General features: G+C 41.2%; 2 protein-coding genes across 2 annotated transcripts; both read left to right on the forward strand.

Annotated features, from left to right (window-relative positions):
• Positions 1-6,233: 6,233 nt before the first annotated feature.
• On the forward strand, positions 6,234-8,644 carry LOC124327271 (cyclin-dependent kinase inhibitor 1B-like). The gene is made up of 2 exons (XM_046786267.1): positions 6,234-6,885; positions 7,787-8,644. The coding sequence occupies exons 1-2, from the start codon at positions 6,438-6,440 to the stop codon at positions 7,882-7,884; spliced, it is 546 nt and encodes a 181-aa protein (XP_046642223.1). The 5' UTR covers positions 6,234-6,437; the 3' UTR covers positions 7,885-8,644.
• An 11,757-nt stretch (positions 8,645-20,401) lies between these two features.
• Positions 20,402-22,676, forward strand: LOC124328197. Its single transcript, XM_046786941.1, has 2 exons — positions 20,402-21,014; positions 21,732-22,676. The coding sequence occupies exons 1-2, from the start codon at positions 20,645-20,647 to the stop codon at positions 21,836-21,838; spliced, it is 477 nt and encodes a 158-aa protein (XP_046642897.1). The 5' UTR covers positions 20,402-20,644; the 3' UTR covers positions 21,839-22,676.
• The last annotated feature ends 2,623 nt before the right edge of the window (positions 22,677-25,299 follow it).

Raw genomic sequence — 25,299 nt, forward strand, 5'->3', positions numbered from 1 at the left:
AAATGGCCGGACAAGTTTAGGCACGAAAGTTGTTTCGCGTCGTTTCGTTTTCTTTAAAATAAAGAAAATCCCTACAAGGAGTGGAGGCAATTATACAGAATATTTTAAAACATTGTTCTTTATAGCGCTTTCGCTCGTTCGTAGAATTGTTTTACAGACTGAATGATCTGTTTAAGAAATATGTATCTTTGTCAAGAAATGCTGGTATATTGTCTGTATATTTGTTATTATTATTACGATTGCATAAGCACTGCGTCTTATATATTTATGGAGTCTGCTGTATGGACTGGAGGGCGTGCGTCGCATGTTGTATTTTTCTAACCCTCTGCGTTTTCTCTCTGGAGCTGTCCGCAAATATTGGCAATGTGGTTTTGTGGAGTGTCTAGAAGAATAAACAAACTGTCAAAGGGAGAGGAAAAAAAAAGGCGGGAGAACATGAAACGAGAGCAGACAGATGGCCAGTGACCTTTTGCGCGAGGTGCTGCTCAAGAGTTTGCTCTGCCCTGCTCGCCTTTTTTTAATATAACCTTCTCCTCGCTCCTGTATGTTGGCTGGTTACTCTAGTTTCTTATACATGTTATTCTCCCCCTCTTCGTTCCATCACACATAGCCTACTAGTGGGCCTGTTTTTGTCGTTTTTGTGCCCCCATATGCCACCATCACGCGGGGTTCTGAATAATATAAGAACACGACGTCGACAATCGACCCTCTAATTGGACGGTGCACCCGGCGGTGCATGTCGTGCGTGTCATTCCCTATCAGCGCCGTGGCAGTGAATAAATAGGGCCCATTACAACAACGTTCAGTTCAGTTCAGTACCAACCCCCTATATATAATATAGCTCCTGCTTTTGATTAATGACATGTTCCAAATATACTCTATTCCCTCCCCCCTTTTTTTCTATAACATATGATTATCCATTTATTGAATATGTACGTTGTAGTACACATCAGAGGAATATATAAGAACAAGGGGAGGTTGATTGTTGTTGCATGTGATGGACGCGCGTCCAGCATAGCAGAACAGGAGCAGTTCTCTGATCTTTTTTCACGATTAGGGTTGTTGCTGTGCTCTATAGCTGAGGGTGTGTACATGTGCGGGTATTCCATCTCCCTATATACGCTAATATATGCATCCGGAGACACGACAGCACAGCACACACACAAACTATTTCATTTGTGTGAAAGAAAAGCATCCGCCCTCATCACGTATGCGCATATGTGTGCATTTGGCTACCGATCTGCATATACGGATGGCGACCCACATGAGTCGAGGGATTAGGTTGCAAAAGGGAGAGAAAAGAAAAGAAAGAAAAAAAAAAGACAGTTGGCGTCCACCGAGGGACGTCGTGACCTCTTCACTTTCCGGCGCGTTTCCGATAGCCGAGACGAGAACCAACGGAATTGTTGTCTCGACTTTGTGTGTGAGTCTCTTTAGCGGCGAGATGTCGCCATCGCTATTTCAGGATTTTTGATGAGGCAATGAGTATAGCATATGACATTACCAAATATCCTTGGCTTATATATACAAGTTCAGATTACGCACAGCAAACAACTGTCTGCGCCATCGATGGAATGTCGCCTTAAATTGGCTTTGGAAGAAAAACAAAATGCAAAAAGGGCCATAGGACGAGACTATCTGGCTAATCGTTTTTAAGACTTTGCAGCATGCCAACATTTCTGTAGGACTAAAAAGATAAGAAGTCAGAGAAAATCTTTTGTTTTGAGAAGGGGGAGAAGTTATAAGCTTCTTGTGTTCAATGTGCGGAATGTTATACATCCTAAGCTGATGGAAAGGGGATATATAGAAAAACAGGAGGCTGTTGTTTTGGCGCGGGTGCGGGTGCCGTGGAGAAATTCATCTGAGGTCAACCATTAGATAATCAATCACTTGCTTTTATAATATACTACGTACGTACAAAAAGATGAGGAACTTAACCAAATGAAAGACAATAGGGGTCAGTTCAAAAGAGAAAAACAAGCGGGTCCGTTTTGTTTTTGTTGAAGTTCTATATAAACAACCCGACGAATCCAAGATCTTTTTCAACATCCGCATCGAGTTACACATTGCGATGGACTATGATCCTCTCTCTCCCTATATTTTTTTTTCTCTCTCCTCCGGAATGCGTAGCATACAGGATAAAGTCATTGTTGTTTTGTTGTATGTAAAAAAAAAAAAAGATTTTGAGAGTTGGACGGAAATAACATCCGATGGAGCTGTCACTTGTGAATACACACAAAACAGCACCCTCTCCAGCATTCGTTTAGATATTTTTTTTTTACTTTCAGAGATCTCGCTCTCACAGGATTATCATTCCGCCAATTAAAAGCTTCTCGTTCCGCGGATTTGTCAAACTTTTTCCCATCCATTTTTCGGCACATTTGAACAACCGCGCCCTTTTTTTTTTTGCTTCTTAACAAGAAAAACCTTTTAATCCGCTTTAAAAAGGTGTATATGTACCACCGAGTCTTTAGCGTGTGCAGTGCGAAGATGATCATCAATCACCGCGGTCTCTCTATACAATTTTTAATGATCCGCGCGGAAGCCTGATTCAATCACTCTGCGCGCATTTACCATCAGCCAACTTGAGGGAATATCAATTTTTTATTTTTCTCCCTTTACGAAAAGGATATATAGAAAGAGCCGGCGAAGGTGTACAAAGTAGGTTAATTGATCACAACCGACCGAGAGCCGTTGCCGGCCCGTTTAAAAAAAGGGGATGGGAGGAGAGAGCGGCACACCTGGTCGATACAAACCGTCAGCTCAGTGGCAAATTAAGGGGATTTATAATTAGACTTTCTGACATTCACTTTTTTTCTTCTTCTATACTCTATATACCCTCCTACCAAAAGAAAAAACCTTTTTTTTCCTTTTAATCACCTTTAAACGTTTTCTTACCTTTTTTTCAATTTAGAAAAAAACAGACGAAAAACAAGTGCAACATATAATGTAGATAGAAACAACTAGTCAATAATTCAAGTGCACAGAGTCTGGGTTTTTTCTTGAGAACAGCTTGAAACCCCCACCCACCCAGACCCCCCTTTTAAAAATAAAAATAGAAGGGAAGAAGACGAAGAATAAAATTTAAAAAAAAACATTTTTGAATGTCGTCCACACACGCGGCAGATGGTGGGTGTACTATCTAATCCGGCCGGAATGTAATTTTTTTTTCTCTCGATTTATTTTTATAAACAGAGCTATAGCTGGATTTATTTCGCACAGTATATAAATCCTACATTGATGAGGAGCTCAAGACGAGATTATTTATTTCCAATTGAATCTCCCAAACTATTTTCCCAGGGTAACTCAACTATCTCCTTATAAACTAAAAAATGTATAACACACATGTTTGTTATCAATCACGTGGGCTGTTTGCGGTGACGTGGTCACCGACAAAACTTGCCGAAACTTGTCCGCTAAACGTATAGACAAGACAATCAATGGCCTTTGTTTGCACTGCAAATAATACACTCATCACTGTACAAGTCTACGAAAAAAAAAAATAAAAGTAAAAAAGCAGCCAGCCAAGCCGTGGGTAAAATTGGATGAGAGACAAATTGGGTTCTTCTTTTTTGTCGGCATCTTGTTTGTTGGGGGGGCTCAACACCAGCCACGACGATGGTCCCCATATGGTGACTGCGTAATGACCAAAGATGGACCTGCATTAGATATCCGCACAACAACGGAGCGGTCTCCATAAGTCCCTTATACACTACTACTTATTTACTAAAATAGTGTTCAGGCCGACGAGCTGTGTGTTCATGTGCTCTGCTCCGCTTTTTAATGATCATGTTCCAGCAAGGATTTTGCCAAACTGTATAGGTTTTAAAAGGGGCCCCTTTGCTGTGATGGTCTCTCATCAAGTGGTTTTTTTTTCACCTGGGTGGTCTTCCAAAACTTGACTGGGCTTCTCCTGGGAAGTCTAGACGCGCGACCAGCAGCAGACGACTCTTATATATAGAACAGCAGCAGTCCGTTTTCGAAGAAAGTTACAAGTGTGTCTTTGGTGGAAACCCAAACAGACGGCGTCCGATCTGTTTTCAGAAAACAAAAAAAAAATTAACCAAAAAATGACTAAGGGGGGAAAGCAAATGAGAGGGGGGAACATCAGCATCCGGAAAAGCGGAAGAACACGACGAGGGTGGATGGACGATCGATCGCGATATCCGACACACACAAACAGCTTATACACCAGGACAGTATGGTCTTTTTTTTTCGGCCATATGTCACCCATATGCTCCGGGGTTCTTATGGCTGTTTACCACCAATCGATGGGGAAAGAAAAGAAAAAACGTGAATTATTTTTTAGTTTTTACTTCCCCCTTTTGCTTATTAGGCAATTCTTTTTAAAAAACACGACTTGAGGGGAAATACAGAAAATGACGTATTTCCATGGGAATAAAAAGAAAATGTAAACCAAACCGGAAGCTCGATGACGTCTTGAACATGTGGTTTCCATAGAAACCTCGTTGAAGCTTAAAACAAAAAAAAGGGTGAAAAACCGAAAAGGAGACGCTCATCCTTTTTTTCTCTTCGATTTCAGTTGAAGGAAAGAAAAAATGGGGGGAAAAAGGAGAGCACAGACTGTAGACGCAACGGAAGTCATTTTCAGAAAAAACCCTTCGACCGGTAAGTTTTTAAAACACAAAGTCAGTCAGTCAGAAAAGGCACAAGGCTGTACTGTATTAACGGCGAATGTCGACTGGCCACGCTAGGTGGCTTGGCAAATTGAGCCGAGCTCCTCTAAAAAAAAGGAAAAAAGAAAACGATCAAAACACAAAAAAATAATAATATAAAAACTCTCGACAGTCCACACGCGTACGACGATTATCCGGTAGCTTTTGTTGTTTGGTAGGGGGGGTTTTTAATTTCTTTTCTTCATCCTCAGCACAAGAAACTTGTTGGCAACCAAGAAAGAAGAAGAAGGAAGCCTCGGGGAGTCTCCTTGATTATGCTGACTCCCCCTCGACACGACCCACTTTCCACCCAGGAGCCGCCGCCATCTTTGATGCGCGCAACCAGTAGCACTTCCCATCCCCCCTCTCTTCTCTGCACACTGTGTGTAGTGTGTGTACGAACCTGGTTCGTCCATTCGCGCGTCCCTATGATTTATAAAAACATAATAATAAGCTGCTTTCCACACACACAACAGCAGGTTGTGTGTGTGTGTGTGTGTCTATTTTTCTTATTTTATTTTTACGTGGCCTCGAGGTGAGTTTCGTGAACCCAGAAGAAAACCACAGATGGTGAACTCTCTCAAAACGACAGCAGTAGCAGCCAGCAAAGTATAAAATATAATTTCCAAAAAATCTAAAAAGATTTCACGGGTTGGGGTTCGCCATCTTTTATTTTTTGGGGAGAGATGATTCTTATATATTTTTCTCGCGCGCGCTCTTCTCCACAGAGTCGTTAACGATTGTAAATGTGCAGCTCATCGATGGTCAGGTGAGATATCCACGTGTCCGTCAAACTTTTTTTTTCTTCTTTCGGGGGTACATAGAAGAAATAAGCGAAACAAAGTGTGGCAGATGAAGAGGAAAATGGTGAGAATTCCACGTGATGGATGCGCCATCATGTCCATCTCGTTCTCATCTCAAGGGGGGCAGTGACAAATGAGTCGGTAGCAGCTACTGCCCAACATGCAACCAGTAGCTGTGCAGCCTCACATTTACATTTGATGGTATTTTCTGTTATTCGTTGGGAAAAAAGCTTTTTTCATCTCTCCCGACTACTTTATTTTTTAAAGAAGCCTTTTAATTGCCGCTGCTGCTGCTACTTTGATATGTATAGGGAAAGAGAAGAAGCCAAGATTGACGTAATATTTTTTAAAAACCCCAAGCCCAAAGGGGCGATTTACATCTACTCTCGGGGCTGTTTAAAAAGCAATTAGAAAAAAATAAGGGTCGAGTAATTTGAATGTCATTGTGCTTTTTTTTTTCTTTATTTTTATTTTATTTTTTACGATATTTTTATGTTTTGTTGTGGCTCGGTTGATGTTCGAATGGGACCGCGCCGAGAGTCGCGCTCGTGTGTGTAGTCTGTAGTGGCGTGGGCAGCGCCATCTTTGATAAGTTTGTGAAGTGCTCGGAATGCCCCGCAGCAGACATCACGTGACTCTTCTCCCATTGGCCCATTTCTTCCAAGTCCCGCCCATAGCCGAAAATTTGAAAAAAAGGGGGATGGGGTGCAATTTTCCAACGGTCGCGGCTTTTTTCTTTCCTCTTCCCCAAGAGGTTTGATTTCTAACCGTCAGTTGCTAGCGAACGTTGGACTGGTTCAGACGTTCGTGTTCCTCCTCCAGACTCTTTTTTGGTTGCCAACAAACGTCGCGTGCATTCTCTCTCGCCACTTTCTTCAACCACACCGAAATTTTCTCGTGTGCTGCTGCTGTTTGTCGTTTATTATTTCCAAGCCATTCGTCATTTAAAAAAAACAAAATGCAGCTCGTTCAAGTGCAGTCTTACGGATTCCTGCCAGTTGTCGGTGGTGGTGGCCATTCCTCGCCGTCCTCGCAGATGGCCGTTACCGTGCGTGGGCGCGTCTCACCTGTACGACGCCAGTTGTTCGCCGCCGATCCTGAAGGAGACGCCCAAGAGTTGGAACACCGGCGATCGGTCCAGCGTCAGATGGATCAGCTCCAGCAAGAGAACAGCCGCAAATGGAATTTTGATTTCAAGAACGAAGTGCCGCTGGGTGGACGTTACGTCTGGCAGTCGGCGACGCTTCCATTCGATGGACGCCCGTCTCACCCCCTGCCGCCGCTGACTGGAATCAAACGCCCGATCGATAATCAAGACTCGGCCATGGCTGCACCACTCTTCAAACAAATGAAGCACGATTCCATCAACAACAATCATCGCTCCGCTAACCAGACTAAAATCACAGGTAAATATTTGAGTTTTGAAAATAGTAAATTTCCCATTTGTGTTTGTCGTTTCTCCCAAGGGCTAAATTTAGAAACTCGCGTGTGTGTGTTAGCGTCTGTGTGAAGGGGGTGGAGTTAAAAGCAATATAAGATGGCTGGCGTCTGTAGAGGGAAAAAGCCAGCAGGTCACCGAGGTCGCGTCTAGTCCTTTTTTTTTCTTTCTCTAAAAAGAGGGTGGAAAATATATAAAAATAATTTCCCTATTTTTTAAAAGAATACGAATTTTTCCACCCTCGTTTTTCACTCACTTGAAACTATTAAAGAAAAATATTTCGTGTTTCTGGCAGCTAGACTTGAGTGTGTTTGTAACATGATCTACGATCCGCATTCAGCACGCTTTTAAACAGAAAGTCAATCAACTTAAAAACTTCCTTTTTTTCCTTCTTACTTCATCTTGTCTCGCAAACAACCACTTGAGAAATAGAAAGCCTTAAATGGCTTGACTCTCCGGCTCGCCTCTTTTTTTTTCTTCCCCCCAAGTAGATGAATCACGAGCCCCCGCCATTGGTGTGTCTGGTGATTTAATGCTTGTCTGTTTTTTTTTTCTTTTTTCTTTCCTACAATGGCCAAAGTGTAGTCACTCCTCGTGACGTCATTTTTTTGTTGTGTTTTGTTGATTTCGGCTATTGACTGCATGATGTCATTATCTCTTATCTCTCGTGAGAAGGTGTATCATCTTTTTAAGGAAACAAAAAATATTGGGAGTGAGGAACACACGTCTGATAAGACGACATTGAACGCTTATCAGTTGCTAGAGGGATTTTTTAAAAAACCTTTAAAAATCTGAATATTGTTTAAGACGTGAGCTTTGTTTTTACATGTGAATATGTTGACTCATGTTTTCTTTTTCTTTATTTACAGATTTTATGAAAAACACGAAGCTGAACGAGACCAAACGTCACGACGGTGGATCGCGTCCGTCAACATCCAACAACAACAACAACGGAGTGGGCCACTAAAAAAACAACAAACAAGCAATTCTCAACTTCGTCGAGATGGCAGTCGAAACCAAAGGACGAGAGGATGCTTATTTCGTCGAATCAAGAAAAAAGAATATCCACTGCTACTGGAACCGAGAACAGACTTCCCCCAGTAACAAGAAAATGTTGGCTGAAAAGTAGCTTTATTAAAATCGACACTTTTCTATCCCTACCCCACCACCCTCACTCTCTCTCTCTCGCACCTCTCCCATCAAAATTATCCGCATCGCCGTGTGCGGATTGCACTCTAGTCTTTGCCTTATTGTCGGGCAAGATTTTTCGTTTTTTCTCCCCATCTTTTTTATAAACTAAAACAAAAAAATTCCTTTTTTTTTTAAATAACAAAATTTCCCATCCCCCGTCTCGACGCGTGTGTGCCTCTGTGTGTGAATGATCTCAACATGGAATGAATCTAAATTAATTTGGCCGTCATTGCAATCAAAAATGTCATCCGTCGGCCAATGCAATAGTGTGTTTGTGTGTGTGTGCCCCCAGTGTGTGTGTGTAAAACAATTTCGATTTAATTCCCCTCCTCATGATTCCCCCCCACCCATCTACACACCAGCCCAATCCCGCATAGTTCTCTATATAGTATTCCTTTATATAGAGACACTCTATCTTCTTATATACATAATATATATGGAAAATGTATTTAAGAAAGCACGCGCAGATCGCCTATTTGTCTCGTCTCTCTCGTTCGTATCTGTATTTATGATGCAAATAAAATTAAAACAACGAATTCTACTCTTAAAAAAGATTGTAATTTCATTCCTCTGTGGGTGCGACGTCTCTTATTTTTTCATTTTTTTTTTTTTTTTTTTCCAAATCGGTTGGGTGTCGGCGCGCATGTATGAAGTTTTGGATGGCTGGAATTTGGCCAGCACACGCCCCTCTCTCCAGTGGCAACACATGAGACATGACTATGCCCTTTTGAGGCCATCGGCTGGCGTCTTTTCTGCACACAAAGAGTAGTATTACATATGTGTGTTCATCACATTTTGAAAAATTAATTTCGGGTTTTTTCTTTTAAATTATTATTCGTGTGCAATCAACTCCAGGCTAGAGTATGCAACGGAGGTGCCCTTTTAAGGAATAAGTTATGATTAATCTAGACGAACAATTTTTTAAAACAACCCAACATAGACAATGAGGGCATCTGTTGTGATGGATGGTCTTTCCTTATTCTTTTTATTTTTCTTTTTTCCAGATGAGCAGCAGCAGTTGCGTTTGTCTCACAGGTGTTGAACAGTTCTATTGAATCGGGTTAATTTGCTCATTATCACCTTCCCACCCTCCCAAACACTCTATATAGGTACCCCATCCGAAACACGGAAGCAGCATCCGTGAATAATTTGGGTTCAGTTCCCAACGGTATCGTCACGGTCGCCAAAGTTTCGACCTTTTTGTGCGTTGAGCTGCTCTGGGTGTCCAGCGCAGCAGCAGCAGTGGTCTGATGGCTGGCCCCACTTCATTGTCGACCATTATTTTCAAAACTCCTGTCAGAAAAAAGAGGCTATAAATAAAGGAATGATGGACTGTAATGTGTATCCCAGTCCCTATAGTTCTTATATTCCCTTTTGTCAAATTTTAAAAGAGAAACAATGTGCATAGTACAATAGCTTTTCGCTATAGACGAATCACTGGTTCGTTGATCATCGTCAGCCTCTTCTTTCTTTTGAGTCAATTAAACCGTAAAGATAACTGTACATTCCATCTGCTAGCTATATTCGTATTAGAGAGAGATAACATTAAACCGCAATGGAAAAAAGAAAAATTGTTCACTTTCACTCGGAAATGTACAGCATCATGACAATGCGAAAAATTATCCGGCCGCCGACTCTCAAATTCGTTTGACTTTTCATATATGTATTTTGTGTCTGGCGACATCCGATACGGTTTATTACACCCGATCTTATTATATATTGAACGTACGTGGAGGATACATTATACATACATATAAAACGCCAGCAGTTCATTAAACTGTTGCTGCTCACGTGACGCATGAGAAAGAGAGAGTTTTTCCCTTTTTCATGGTTATTATATTTATTTTCCCAAGAAGATGATCGAGAGAGTCTCTACGACCGTTTTTTTTATATTGTGTGACTGTCGCATCGAATCGGAAGAGAGAGAGAGGGGGGAGGAGGATGACGAGCCGTTGGAGAACCTTGACCTTGATTATGCAAATGGCCACCCCGGTGGTGGTGCTCATGGAAAATCCTCACCGTCCCATAAATCCCCCCCAGCTCCCCCACCTTTAGTAGGGGTGAGATTCTTAACCTCTAGCAACACGCGCACACATTGATTCAAAAAAATGCATTTCTTAAAATTGTTAAAAAAATATTTTTATTTTTATTTTTTTTTGTTACCTGGGTGTGTCAGTCTGTGTAACGTGTCAGAGGTCACATCGAATACCTGAAACATAGTTTGTTGCTGGTGGTGTTATTTTTTCCCTTTTCTTTTCCCCACAGCAACCCCATAGTTCCATTCAAATGGTAATGTCAAGTGTGTGGCCTGTGGTCCTCCGGATGGATCACAAACATTTTTGTCTGGTCCGGAATATCGAGTTGACACCTTTTAAGCCACTAACGCACACACGCAACTCCTCCCTGTATTCTATTCTCCGTGTGTGCGTCGATGAAATACCCAGCCAAAGTCTTTATGAAGAATCAATCACTTTTTCTTTAGTGGGGGAAAGTCGCCGCATTCCTCCCGCATTATAGAAACACAATGGAGAAGTCATGCCGAGTGACGAAGAGACACAATTTGATTGCATCGACGATATTATAATCGTCGCTTATACAACACAATAAACCAGCAGATATATATTTATCATCATCAGCCCTTTAATTCTTCTTCCCCCACCAAAAAATAAAATTTCCAACGGTTCGAAATGTGTCTAAGATTTCCTTGGGTTTTTTCTAACCGTCGTACGCAACTATCAAGATCTTGGTTGGCTTCTCATTCAAAAAAATATGGAAGGAAGCTAAACTATAGTATAGCAGCAGCAGCTTAATGGATGGGCTTTTATCAGATGCACCGGCCATCCACCAAACTGCTGTGGCCGGTGTAAAAGTGTGTTGTTTGGATGGGCTGTCACGTATGGCTGTACATATGCTAAACGTCTGTTGTTGTGTGTCGAAACTGCTCTCAGCAGCGCTAGCGTCTTGTGTTACCGACTCATTTCCTCTGGAACAGGACACAGGACACGGCCGAGCATCAGCAACAAGGGCCTTTATTATAATGCTGATCGACTTCCTGTTTGGCTGTTGGAGACCCGCGCAGTTTGGAAATTCGAAACTTGGCGACAGATGACAAAGGCTGGTTTATATTCGGCGCTTCTTTTTTTTATTATTATTCTATTCCCTTTTTTTTAATATATAAGTATATAAACCCGGAGATTTTCGAAAATTATACCGGGCACGCTTCCGATAGATTTCTTTGAAAATCCTTTATCGATTTAGACACAAATATTTATATCTATCCCATTCATCTCATAATCCAATTGAGCCTGAATACCATCTGTTTGTGACGCCTTCTATTGTGTAATAACATTCCGCCATGTAGTTATTTTATTTTTCTTCTAATAAGTTGCATAGCAAAAAAGATATTACGTTTCGTTTTATGTTATTTTATGTTAATCCCAGTCGCATTTTGAAATGTTATTGACCGCGCCAAAGAGAGAGAGAGACCCAGCAGCAGAAATATGAAATAACATGTCCCGATTTCCAGCCTTAGCCAAAGTAGACACCTGCAAATAATCATAATAAAAATAAGTAATAGCGCCGATGCATCACTCTCAGCTGTGCTGGGTCGCCCGGCCGGCGTATTGAACAGCGAGACCGAATAGAGACGCGAAGAAGATGGTGGGAAAAAAAGATGGATCGATTGCTGATGCACCGAGGAATTTGCCAATTTTTTTTGTTCCGTCCGTCCGTCCGTCCGTCCCGTTGAGATATCTGTCGGCATTACAATTGCAAATGCTCAAACGCGGAGATGGACAGACTAAACGGCACAGAGAGTGCCTGGCTCTTTGTTATTGTGTCAATGGACTTTTTCTTCTTCTTACACGGATTGGGTGTGTGTGTGTTAGGTACTTACCTGAGACTCTCACACACACACCTGAAAGTTCGTTTCTTATTGTTTGGCCAGCAGCCCAGTTCCCATAGGATTTGTTGGGCTCCAGAGTCGTCCATCCCTTTTTCGCCATTTGATTTGCAAATTCAGCGTCTAGTACCTCTCTGCTCAGCAACCAAACGCCCCCCGCTGCACCTTTGGCAGATATTCAACATTCTTTGACCGGGTATGGTCGTTTTTCCGCCAAGGCCTCGCTTGCAGTGTCCATCCAGCGGCCGCGAAGGTTATCTTGTATATATTCCTTTTTGTATTATTATTATTATTATTCACATGCAGCAGCAGCACAGCCACTTTGCATCTCTGATCTTTGCTGTTTATGAAGTTTCGCTGATGAGATCACTTCTTCTTCTTTCGCAGGGCAAATCTGACGTGCGCCCAACAAAGACACAACTTTTCTTTTTGGGCCGATTGCCGTTTTCAATCGTTGCGGTGATTGGCAGTTGCCACTTCCGGCGGCCATCAGCCAAGGCCGCTTACATCGAAAATAAAATAACAACCAAATCTCAAGAGGGGGTGAATAAAAAGTTGATTTATTCGCAATCAAAACGTGTGAGCATGTTTTGCTGAATTCCAAACACCTGTTTTTTCCGAGTTCTGAACAAAAGTTGCCAAAGTTTTCTTATATATCCCGAAATAGATAAATGAGACGCTGTCAGATGAGAGTAGAAAAACAAGTCGACTATCGTCTTGTGGCTCTCACCACAGGTTATATGATGTTGGTCATGCATAATAATTGTGTGTAGTACTAGTATAAATTAAAGTTTGCATAACACAGCAAACGCTACATGGCTGAATTAGGTAAGACGCGTGGCGACGAAGGTTACCCTTAACTGAATTTCGTGACACAATTCCGGTTTCTCCATAGTGACGTTGTCCCAATTTTTCACATCAACTAAAATCAAAGCAAAATAAAATCATTTCCAAGGATAGATATAGAGATTTTATCGATTCACTTGTTTGACTATTTCCCATAAGATAATCAAATAAGGTCAACAAAAGCGGGCACAATTATGTATACAAACTTTCCAAATCTTCTTTTTCTTCATTCTCGGTATAAAAGATAAAATAAAAAAATCCCGACATATTTTTTGCGAGCTACCGCACACAATGTGTAAGACCATTGGGGAAATCTTTTAGATTTGTTATCCATTTATAATCTTGCGTTAGACGTTGCGACCAGATTTTTTCGTTCTCCCGACTTGTAGGTAAAAAAATGTCGAATATCTTTTGCGACCGACGAACATGGATAGTAGAGAATCGTGAAAAAAACGATTGGATAGAAGAACATCTCTTTGAATGCGGACCATAAATCGTGATTGTTGATGCGATAAAAATCGATTCCTCACGCTGGGTATATCAGTTGTCTTGCGATCGCGCACAGTCAGCGGTTTGGCTGTATTGTCCTTTTTTCTCTTGTGCGCCATTGGCCGCTGTGACTTTTTTGGCATTGTCTCGGGAAAAGAAAAATTTTGTTTCGGAGCCGCGCGGATCAGATCAGAGACCGGCCAAGAAGCGGAGGATAGATCAGCAGGGATGCGGATGATGAAATTCCGTGATAGCGAAACAGCCAAAATTGGAAGAAGAAAGAAGAAGAAGAGAAATAGTTTGGCTCGGGAATCTGTTATACGCGGCGGCACATTTTTTCGCTGATGTTTTCAATGCGCACAACGTTGGCGATTGAGTGAGAGAGCCAAGTGTTTTCTCTCTGATATTATGTGCTGTGTGTGGGGGTGTAGTAGATATGGAAATCATTCCCACGGTGACTTTTTTTTTCTTCTTTTGAGGCTTTCACGGAATGATCGATTGGCACGACGAGATAGATATCGATGGCGTCTGATCGATCACCGGCGCGAAATGTCGCACACAGGTGTGTGTGTCACTTGGCTTGGATATGTCAACCGCCGGCGCTATTATATTATTATAGACTGCGCAGAGAAATCGCTTGAATATCTTTTTTTTAATACTCTCCGCAACGTTATAAAGTTATACAGTTTCGTTTTTCTCTTTTCAAATGGTTCCCAATGGGGTGACAACTCTCACACGAAACGAAATGTTCCCGCGTCTATTCAAATTCTTCACGGTAGGTGGTCTCTCTCTGATTTTCGCTTATTGAATGCGACACATTTCTTTTATTCTGATAAGAGATGTGAGAATAACCCCCATCGAAAAATCATGTCGGTCGTCCTCTTCATTTAATTGGAGGTCGACCAAGTCACCCGTCACGCCATTCACATGCAAATCAGCTGATGCCGTGCTGGGGACCATAGACGAACGCGGCCGCCAATTCGACTCGACTCGACTCGACGGTGGGAAAAAGTCAAAACTCTGTTCTTCACGCGAGGGTTGTACAACAGCTAAAGGCTAAGAGTATCTCCATTACGTTTGTAACAGTCATTAAAGATAAATACATAAGCCTATTGGCAACGGATGCGGGCCTCTCTCGCCTGAGGAAAAGCCGTTAAAGAAGTCATAAAACATGTTTTCCAATTGTTCCGCTTGAACATCCGTCCGACATGAAATCGACGTCAAGTATAACAGGCCCACACCATTTTTCTCGTCTCAAACGTTCCAAGAAAAAAACATCGATTAATAACCTGTGTATTACCCGTGTTATATTCAGTTGATAAAGAACAGCCCCATAGTACTATTCTTTCGCTGGGCTAATTGATTCGACCTTTTTGTTACAGCAGAGAGGATATATCGCAGACGTGCGCGGCGTGTTTATGGATTGGATATTATATTATATCCAATAGAGGTGGTGGTGGTGGTGAGCAGCTCTTGTATACAAGTTGTTCGGGCTGTGTGGGAAAAGCAAATTCCCAGGTGAAAAGAGAGGATCAGAGTAGTATGGATTTTGGGCGAGTTTTGAACTCTGACCTATACCCGTGGAGAGCCTGAGAGAGAGAGAGAGACTTGTGGGTTATAATCGCACCTGAGAGGTGAGATCACTCACTGTGTGCTTGCTTGGAGCCCATGCAGTTGTGGGCCCTTTTTTTTCTTTTGGCCCCCATCCATCAGACTGGGGTTGGCTTAATGTATTGACATTTCTGGATAAAACGTCGAAACCAATACACGTCCAGGCTCTTTTTTTTCTCTGTGTGTCTGTGCTGTGTGTGTGCACTCTTTTGTTATTGATGTTTTTTCTTACTGGTGGGCGGGGTTGGCAAACTCAATAATTATTCGATTGCCTTTTAGCAAACAAAAAGCAACTATAGGCTTTGTTTGGATGGCGTTAACTCTGTAACAACAGTTGATTAAAATACCTATAGCTATATACCGCCCATGTCTATGAGCTCTGGGTCCATGTGAACAATACACACAACAACAAAATCGCTTAGAGTTAGATAGTATCCTTTATTCTGATGGGCCCCCTATGCCCCCAAATATTTCAACGAGATCCATACAACATTTTTTTGAATAGAAGTGGGGGGGTTCTCCAAATCACTTCATCTAAACTATCTTGAGGATATGTACATTTTTCGCCAGCATTTTGGGGACCCCAACAACATTATCATCCACTAGAAAAAAGAGTTTTTCTTCAAGTGTTAAAATGACTCTTTTTAACTCCACACCATCTGTCTGGGAATTTTTGGGAAAAAATATAACGCCCTTGTGTCTAATCTCGTTAAGCAATTTAATTTGGTTAAAAATCTTTTTAAGGAAATTGCGGAATGTTAATATCCATAAACTGTCTGCTGGCGCACACATCCGTAAACGAGAGAAAGAGCTTGGCAGCATCTTCAGTTATTTTTTTGTGACGTCTCGAATTTATTACGCAAGACGATGAAAATGAATAAAAATGCAAATTTCATGATAGTCGCGGCTATGGTGCAGCTATGATCGTAAAGTCGAAACTGGCCGTAGACATATAACTATAATTTTTTTTCTTCTTCTTTTTATTTTACAGCCCACCCATTCTTTTATATGTTTATTAGTTTCGCCTCCAAACTCGGTCCGCTATATAGGATTATGGTGATTTTCGCATCATGTAAAAACGACCTCAAATGAAACGTTGCAAAAACACAAAACAAAAATCACATAGAATTTCCAAGAAAAAGCCAAAAGGTTGTTATTATCCAGGTAATATTAATATAATTCAGGTTATTGAACTCTCTCGACAAAAACACCACACAGTGCGGAGTAAAAACCCTTGCAAGGATAAATGTTGTTGTACAATAACAACAAAAGGGTCGAGAGATGCACACAGCATTCCAAAGCAGCATATTATGTTATTGCCAAAATGGTTAAAGAGATACAGGGAAGAAGGAGTAAATAACACACTGGACCTTTTCGCGCGGCCCCCAAAAACGTTTTAGCCGGAGATGCTGAGCGGCCAAAAAACCCCACCAGCGTGGATAAGCGATCCATCACTTCTCAAACAAAAAATTCCAGGCACCAACAACCAAACCAGGATCAGATTGAAAAAAAAAGACTAGAATGGCGCACGACTTGGCATGTCAGCAGGTGACCTGCCGCCAGCAGCAGCCAGGCCCCCACCAAGAATCTTTTTCTTCCACTTCATCCGGATGATGAAAAAGCCGGATCAATCAAATCCATCTCAATTGAAAAAAAAGCCCCAAAAACGTGTATGCGCAATCCATCCGAAAAGTCTCTCACTTCTGGGAGAGTGCTAGTAGGGCGTTGTCTTATATTCCTTCCTGGAGATAAAGCTTCGCTGTCAGTCGAAATGACGTAACGAAAACTAACACGTACAAATTTCGCGCGCAAAGAGCTCAAAATAAAACGTTTGAATATTATAGGCTACGCGATTATACGCGTATAGAATAGGGAATTCCCTGCTTGAATATCTCCGAGGAATCTCAGAGTATAGGTTTGTTCAAGCCTGATGTTTTGACAAGCCTTGGTGAGATTTTTAGGCTTTTCTGTTAAATGTCCAGGCAAAAAACTAAAAAAAAAAGTCCGTCCCTGGAAAAAATTTCAGTCCAAAAAGGCGACCCTTTTGTCCTCGGGTTAATAAGGCTTTTGTGGGTTTTTTTTGTGTGTACAACTTAGAAAAGCCATCAAAGGAGAAGAAAGAAGAAAGAGAGAGCGCTCGGCTCTTGTCTCGTCGTAAAATCAAAGTTTCATTGTTCACCGCGAGTCCGCGCACATCGTGATTATAATCTGTTCGGTTTTTCTTCTTCTTCTTTAAATCGGCGTTTCTTTGGAAATAAGAAAAAAAGGAAAAACAATACAAGAAGAAGAGAGAGAGGAGAGACTGATGACTGACTGTTGAGTCCTCGGTTCTTTGGCGCTTTTCAAAGTCGATATAGACTCACTCTCTCTCTGCTGGGCGAGAGTCTAATGGAGGGTATTCGTTAAACTTATCTGCATCCACATCCTAGGAAAAACCAATGCGGCGGAGAGAATCGCCTTAAATATTCCAAATGGGCTCTCCGACAATACGAGAAAAGATTATCAACTCTATTCAGTTCAATTCTCTCCAGAGTGCTGCTGTCTGTGGAATTATTATATCTATCACCGCGGTGACATCTAGACCTAAAAAGATGGACACGGATAAATTCTATTTAAGAAAGAAAATGATTTGGTAATGTAGAGCATGACAGGAATGCGATAACAGTTTGTCTAATAACGCTTCATTGACATTCATGTCATTAAATTTGTTTCTTTTTCTTTTCTTCCAGCTGATGAATATTCAGCGCAACCGTTTTTTGTGGATTACGCAAACTGGAACACTACCGTCACTTATGTAATGTGTTGGGCGTGCTCCGATTTATTCATGAGATCGTCATTAGTGCAGATGTTCATTACCATTTCGTCTATTACCAGCGCAGAGATACCCATGCAAATGTTGTCTAGCCTGCAAACGATCCATCCTATAACGCCATTAGAATGCAATCCGAGTTTCATCATCATCGAAAGAAAAAAGAACTCGAAAGGGTACCTCAGCCTAAAAAAAAAATACTTGAATAAATAACACATTATTTATTGATTATTTTCGGGGTTGGCATCAACCAGAGATTTTTTATATTTTTTTTACCCCCTTGTGTACCCCCTTCGTGTCAGGGGGTCGATTTAAAAGCTCCGACCCCCTACTAAGTAGGCGCCATTTCCTCACAAACAAAAAATGAGGGGGGAGAAAAGATTAGATCATTTAACCTTTACAGAGAGAGCGGAGATAGGTAAAATCTGATACAATTCACACGAATGTATATATATAAAAAAGTAACTGGAACCGAAACGATAATCATCGTCGCTAACGTCGGTCAGCTGGTCATGCGGAAGTAGTGGCTATAGGCTCGCGCTGCTGCCGCTAATTCCGGCTCATAAAACAGCGGGTGCGGATTTTTTGGCAGGCAATTTTTATGTCCATGTTTTTTTGTGTCTGTTTCTCCTTCTGTCGAAAACAAAAAACAAAAAACGATTGTGTTGAGTTTCTATTTGCGGAGTGAACACGCGCGAGCGAGGGTAAGTTGATCCGCGAGAGCTGGCGGAGGACACCTTCCGGATGTTTTTGGTGGCCCTCCTCGCGCCCTTCAGCTTGTCGAGAGTTGACACATTTGGTTTGTTCGCCGGATGAGAATATAAGACGAGTGGACGGAAACGGACGTTTTTGATGGATGGAGGATAAAATATCTATCAACTGTGTTCCTATACTACCAGCATCTCTGTGCATCTGTTAAATAAGTCTATATCTGCTCGTTCCAATCTTGTCCGTAGATTCTTTCCAGCCTATCGTTTCTTTATCATCTCCAACACTCGTCGCTATACTGTACAGATAATCATTTCCCTTTTGTCTTCTCCTATCCGACCATCTTTTCTACACAGCCTCAGCAATCTCTCCTGTTTCTTCCATACATAGAAAAAATAAATAAATAAAAACTATGAATAGAGAAAAACACGCAATATAAGAAACATTCTCTTTTGATTTGGAAAAAAAAAAGGTTTTTTTATTTTCTTTCAAAAAGGCCACCGTGTCTAAACAGACAACGTTCATTAGAAATTTGAATTTTACAACACACAAGGTCGTAAGGTTATATTGGTTATTTTTTTGTGTGTAGTGGAGAGAGAGATGGATGTCGAGAGTGTATATCTACGCATGTGTGTGTGTGCGTGCGCATAGGACCTTTTTGTTTTGGAGTCTCTTAACTCATTTCGATTCCGTCTAGACGGGATGGAAGAGAGGGTTCTCGAGATGGACTGCTGGATGGAGGGAGGTTTCCAAATCATCGCCCAGCCGTTTCTTTTCTTTTTCTTTTTTCCAGCTATACAACCTTTATTTTTAAAACAAAAAAGTCAAAAAGAAAAGGGGGTTTTTTGGGTGAAAATATACTCTATTGTATATATCTACCCTTTTTTTTCCTGGGGTAACCTCTTCTGTCTTAATGTTTTGTGTATGGGCCCCGGCCCCCCTTCCATTATCCCCTTAAAAAACATAAAAGAAACCATTTGTTTCCCCCCAAACTTGACACTCGCCCAAGCAGCAGACTGACCGATCAGAAAGTAGTAACATACACAAAGACAGACAGACTCCCACTCGCTTATATTTGAACAGCCTTATTGTTTTGTTATCTTTTACCTCATCAGTTATCCTTGTTCACTGGTTGGTTTTTCTTTTTACTTTTTTCCCCACTTGATTTTCTTTTTTTTATTATCATCAACTTCGAACTTTGCCTCGTATACGTACACGGTGCGGGATTTTAAATAAATCAATCGGGTTTATTCGGGCAAGTAGTCGATTCACCAGAAAAATGAATCACAAGATAAATACGGGAATATCAATTGACAAACATTGTGTGTAGTATATAGTAAAAAATTATTGATAGAATACTCTGTACGTATTTTCTAACGAACTTTTCCGATTTCGAATTCGAGGAAGTTCGAAGGAAACTTTGAACCCGGAACCAACCGCCTAGTACGAGACAGCTCGACTAGATGGCGTTGTGGAAATTTATTATGGGAGGGAAATTGGGTAAGGAGAGGGGAGCGTGGCGTGCCCAACAGCCAAGACCAAGGTCGAAAAAGTCGTCCGCATTTTAGCCTCGGGGCCCCACACTTTTTCTAAAAAAAAAAAAAACATCCCGAGTTGGTGAAAAACTTTGAGTTGACAGAAAACCGAAAGCAATTTCTATTTTTATCTTAAAATACATATTTAATGTTAAAAATAATTTCAATTTCAACCAAATATTCTTATTTTAACTCTTATACATATTTCAGCTCATTTCAACCATCAAAATGCATTATTTTATCAAAAGTTTATCGATAGTTACAACTCGACTATCGATATGCAAGGGAATTCAAGCCTAGGCGGCAAAAGAGGAGGGCTCTGATTGGTCGTTGGCATCGAACGCCACGGGCGGGAGGTCTCGTAGTAAAAATGCGTCGCACTGTCGTAGTAACGGCGTGTGTAAGGGTCCAAAAGTTTTCAGAAGACGCCAGACCACCGTCGAGAGTGCAACTCCCAAAACTCCGTTCTCGCCTCTCGGTGTCAATTTTTCCTCCGTTAATTTTCACGCACACAAACTCTCGTCACCCCAAAAAATCGTGTGATATTCGACAATCAAGTTTTGAGTGGTTTTGTTGTGTGTCGAACGCCATTGTATCGTCAACGATTTGGATTTAGTTCTCAACTTTTGTAATCATCATGAGTACCCGAGTTCTCGCCGCTCCCGTTTCGCTCGACGTGAGGATGATGTTGCCTTCTTATTCCCGTTTGGGTGGCGGCGGTGGACGACCGCGGATTGTGCCCAGCACGGGCTGTTTGTCGCGGGTCAAGCGCTGCCTATTTGGTTTGCCGTCGTCGCCGGAGGAAGCTCTGCAACAGGCCGCCGATGAACTCCAACGCCAAACCGAATCCGACTCGAAGCGTTGGAACTTTGACTTTGTACGGGACGAACCGCTCAACGGCCCGTTGGACTGGCAACCCGCCGAACCGCACAGCAACCGCATGGAAACCATCACCACCGCCGATCCCGTTTCACCATCTTCTAGTTTACGTCAATCGCAAATCACAGGTAAAAAAAATTGTTGTCTGCTAAAAATCAATTCGGGTTTTATTTTTTCAAATTTAAAAATATGGTTAAGAAAAAAAGGAGGTGGTGGGGTGACTCAGACTGTCTGGAAATTTCACAGACTTTCTAGGATATTTTTATATTTTCCAACAAACCCCGTCGTTTTTCTTTTTATGGGAAAAAAAGGAGGAAGACTACTCGGACCCCTTCCAAGGAGAGAGGGGGAGAGCTGCAGGTGTTCACCCTCAAACCCTTAACTTCTTTCCCCCCTTCCTTTTTTTCTTTTTTCTCCCCTCCATTTTCTTTTTCCAACAGACACACGAGGTTTTTCTTTTTTCAAATCTTTATCTTCTCTCTCTCTTTTTCTTTTCCGTTTCCCCACCCCAAACACATGTTATCCTAATCTTCTTTGGACGATCACGAAAAATCTAAGGCCCCGAAAAATAAAATATTATCGTCAATAATAAAGAAGGGGGTGAATTATGATTCACGTCTTCTCCATTTTGATTTTATGAGAATTTCAAAAAATCTTGTCTTGGAAAATATGTGTACACGAAAAGGGGGGAGGAAGAGAGTTGGCGTGTCTGGACAAGCTTTAGATAAAGGGGGCGGAGTTTAAGTCGCTTGCTATTGGTTGGGGAATTTTTCGCGCCATTTTTCGAAACGCGCCAATCGCCACACGTTTATTAATGTTTGTTTTATTTTCTTTGATTTCAACAGAATTTCTGCAGCCTCGTAAACGAACGTCTTCCGGTGCCTTGTCGTCCATCAACAACAAACGCCTGCGGATGCAGACGACATCATCGCCGCAGGCTCGAAGAACGTGAATTTCCACCGGCTGTTTTTCTGTTTTGTTGTTTTGAAAACCTCCTGGACCCGACGAGAGCTGTTTGTACATATGCCGTGTACATCCGAAAAATCAAGAGGATTAACTAATTATCTGTATATATAAATAGCAAATTTATATATGTGTGTGTGATGAAGGAGGGGGAGAAAAAAAGCCAACGATCCATGAGGAAAAACAAAAAAAGAAAGAAACTTTACAATCAAGAAGAAGAATTTTCGGCCTGATCTCAAATTCGTTTCGTCCAGGTCATGTGATCTCTCCATCGCGCGCGCTCAAAACGAAGCGGGAAAAAATTGTTTTTTTCAAAAAAATATCCCCACCACCAAGTTGTCTCTTCATTTTTCTTTTTTATTTGATCATGTTGTTTTCCCCGATTATTTTTCCCTTTTGAAATTAGACCTTTTTGTGTAAATATGATGATGGAAATAAGGAACAATTCTTTAACCAAAAAATTTGAATTTTTTTTTGTGGCGGGAAAACGTGTGTCAACCCCATAAAAGTGTCGAGCCCGACGTTTTCGCGTACGTTCGTGTCCAATGTCTGTGATGTCCATTTGTGCTCGATTCGATCTCACCCCCATTGGCACCAAGAGAGATTCACGCTCCCGCTCGCACTAGCTCCTTCTCACCTTTCTTTCTCTTTTTCCCATTTTTCAACTAAATTTTTGTTTTTGTTTTTCTTTTTTCGTTTATCCTTTCCTCCCTGCCAATGTTTTTTTTCTTTTTTTTTGGTTTTCGTAGTGTCTTTTTACATCTCTATATATACACACATATATATATCTATCACGTAACTGAGAATACAATCAATTCAGAAATCAATATTTCAATTTTTCTGTTTATTTCAAATTTCTATGAGAAAAAGAAGATTTTTTTTCTTTAAGGTTGAAAGGTAGAAAAAGGAAAAACCGGAGGCCATTGTCGAATTTGGATCAATGTCCATGTTGAACACCTCCGCAGGGACCAGGTGCACCCATTGCCCCTTGTGTACGTGTGTGTATATTGTCTTGTGTGTGTATGCGTATATTCTTTATAGTAGAGAGTCCCAAAAACACAATTGACGGAGACTCTTTTTTTACTTTTTTGAATGGACGGAAGAAGAAAGTATATCGTAAAAATAGTCACAATGAGTTCAAGAACTTGAAAACGGAGGGAAAAATATATATCTTTACGCGTTTTTTTTTTCTGTTGTGTTCATTCTATATAGCCATTGTGATTGAATCCCCCCATTGAAATCCGCCAAAGTGTCAATGCTCTAGAGGCTCTTTTTTTATTTTATTTTTCAAAAAATGTCTTGTGTATATGTACGTTTGGATGGCCTGCCGGGAGCTCCTTTTTTTGATTTTATTCTTCGTACAAATAGAAAGGTGGGGGAGGCCGGCCCCGGTACTATAGAAAAGAAAAAATAGATCTAAAGGTATATATTCTTCCGGTGAGAGAATGAGTGTGTACAGTAGATGAGAGCTGATCTAGGGGATTTTCAACGCGTCATCAGTCACAGTAACTTTTTTCTTCTTCTTCTTCTTCTTTCCCTTGTGAATTCCATCAGCCAAAAAAAGAATGAAAAAATCTTTTCTTCTTCCGTTTTTTCTTTTTCTTATTCTATTCTTCCTCTCTATCTTGTTCTCTCCCTTTTTTGGCTACTCTCTCTAAGAGATGAATTACCTTTTGATGGCTATTGAAGTAGAGGGGAAAATATTTTCGACTGGAAACAATCCCAGCCTCCAACGTTTGATGGACTTGGCTATGTTTGAGGGGAGAACTACAGCAACAACTACCAGAAAACCACACCTGCTCTTCAAACAGAAGAAAGAATGTCTTTGATTTAATCGACTGGAACTACTCTCTACTCTCTCTCCAGCTATCCAATTGAGCCCTGTTTTTTAGCTAGCTTCCCCCCTCTCTCTCTACTGTGTACATCTTATTATTATTATATTTTCCTTGACTCAAAAAATCTCAAACAAACCGGAATGGGGAGGAGAATCTATCAATCCCACCGACTTTTTTTCTGATCGAAATTCTTTGACGGATCTTCTTCATTGATAACGAAAAAGAAAAAAACGGGTACGCTTATAATGTGCTATGCGTTAAGAAGAAGAAAAAAACCTTTTTACCTCATTTAATCGAATCTAAAAAAAAAAAGCGGCACATTTTTTTTATCATGAAATTCTTTCCCTGTGCCAAGAATGCAGGCGTGGGATAATAAGCCGAAAAAAATGAAAACTTATTCTCTTAAAAAAGTGATGGGAAAAAAATTCCAGTTTAGTAGGTAGGCATACACAGTATAGATATATGGTATGAGATCATCAAACGAAGCCGACTTTTAAAAAAATTTGTTAATTTTTAAAAAACATATTTTTAAAATTTTATTTTTTAGGCGGGGAATTTTGAAATCAGATAACAAAAAAAAACCAGAACCTGTTGGGTCGATTTCGCAACAACTTGTGACGTCCTAGAACCGGAACTATTTCATCATCCAAAAAATTATTAAATAAAATAAAAAATATGTTTGACGTAATAATTTTACATGGGGCGAGTTGGGTGTGTGATTGCTCGTGATGATAAACCTGTTGATTGCCAACACAAGGTGGTGCGCCTTCATCCACCATCACCGACAGCAGACGGGCCACACAACAAAAAAAAAGTGGGAGGGGTAAATCAAGTGACGGAAAAATCTTGGCGGGCTTTTCGACCCACACACACACACACGGTATATAGTACATACAACAATAATATGGCGGCCGGCGGCTGGGCAGCAAGGTATATCCGATTTCTTGGCCGGCCAAGAAGGTGAGGGGAAAAAAGAGCAGGTGTGGACAACAAAGACATAAATACTTGTAGAAAAATAGGCAGAAGAAAAAGCCGAGAGTCATATGGTGGCAGGTGACACAGCTCCAGCACCACTCCACTCTGGGGGTGAAGACGGCCGTTATTGGCCGAGCGATGGACTAGAAATTGACCTCCATAACAGACGGCAGCAGCAGCAGCAGCCGGGCACGGGTGTCTAACGGAAGCAGCTGCAAAGAGTTTTTCTTCTTTTTCCTTGGAAAAAAACTGGCCGCCAAGGAGACCAGACGGTACGTGTGTGTGTGCCCAGTTAAGAGACCTGTTTCGCTGCCCAAATGGTCAAGTGGGACCGGACCCTCTTCTTCTTTTGTATTTAGGTAACTGTTTCCCTTTGAAAAGAAGCGCGCCAAATCTTAAATTTTGGTTTTTCTTTTCTTTTTTTGGTCATCACCTGTTTCTCCGCCTCTCCAGATGATGACGTTATATACGTCCCAGGTAGTATACAAGATATCGATGGTGTTATATTTATATCGGGCGACCAGTATATAGCCAAAAGGTGAAGAAGAAGTAAAAAAAAAGGACATTTTTATGATAGTTAAGATGATCTCATTTCGGGTTGTCTGTTCGCCGCACCTGCTCCTCTCTGGCCTGTGCTCAC

Source organism: Daphnia pulicaria, chromosome 1, assembly GCF_021234035.1.
Source record: "Daphnia pulicaria isolate SC F1-1A chromosome 1, SC_F0-13Bv2, whole genome shotgun sequence".
NCBI lineage: Eukaryota > Metazoa > Arthropoda > Branchiopoda > Diplostraca > Daphniidae > Daphnia > Daphnia pulicaria.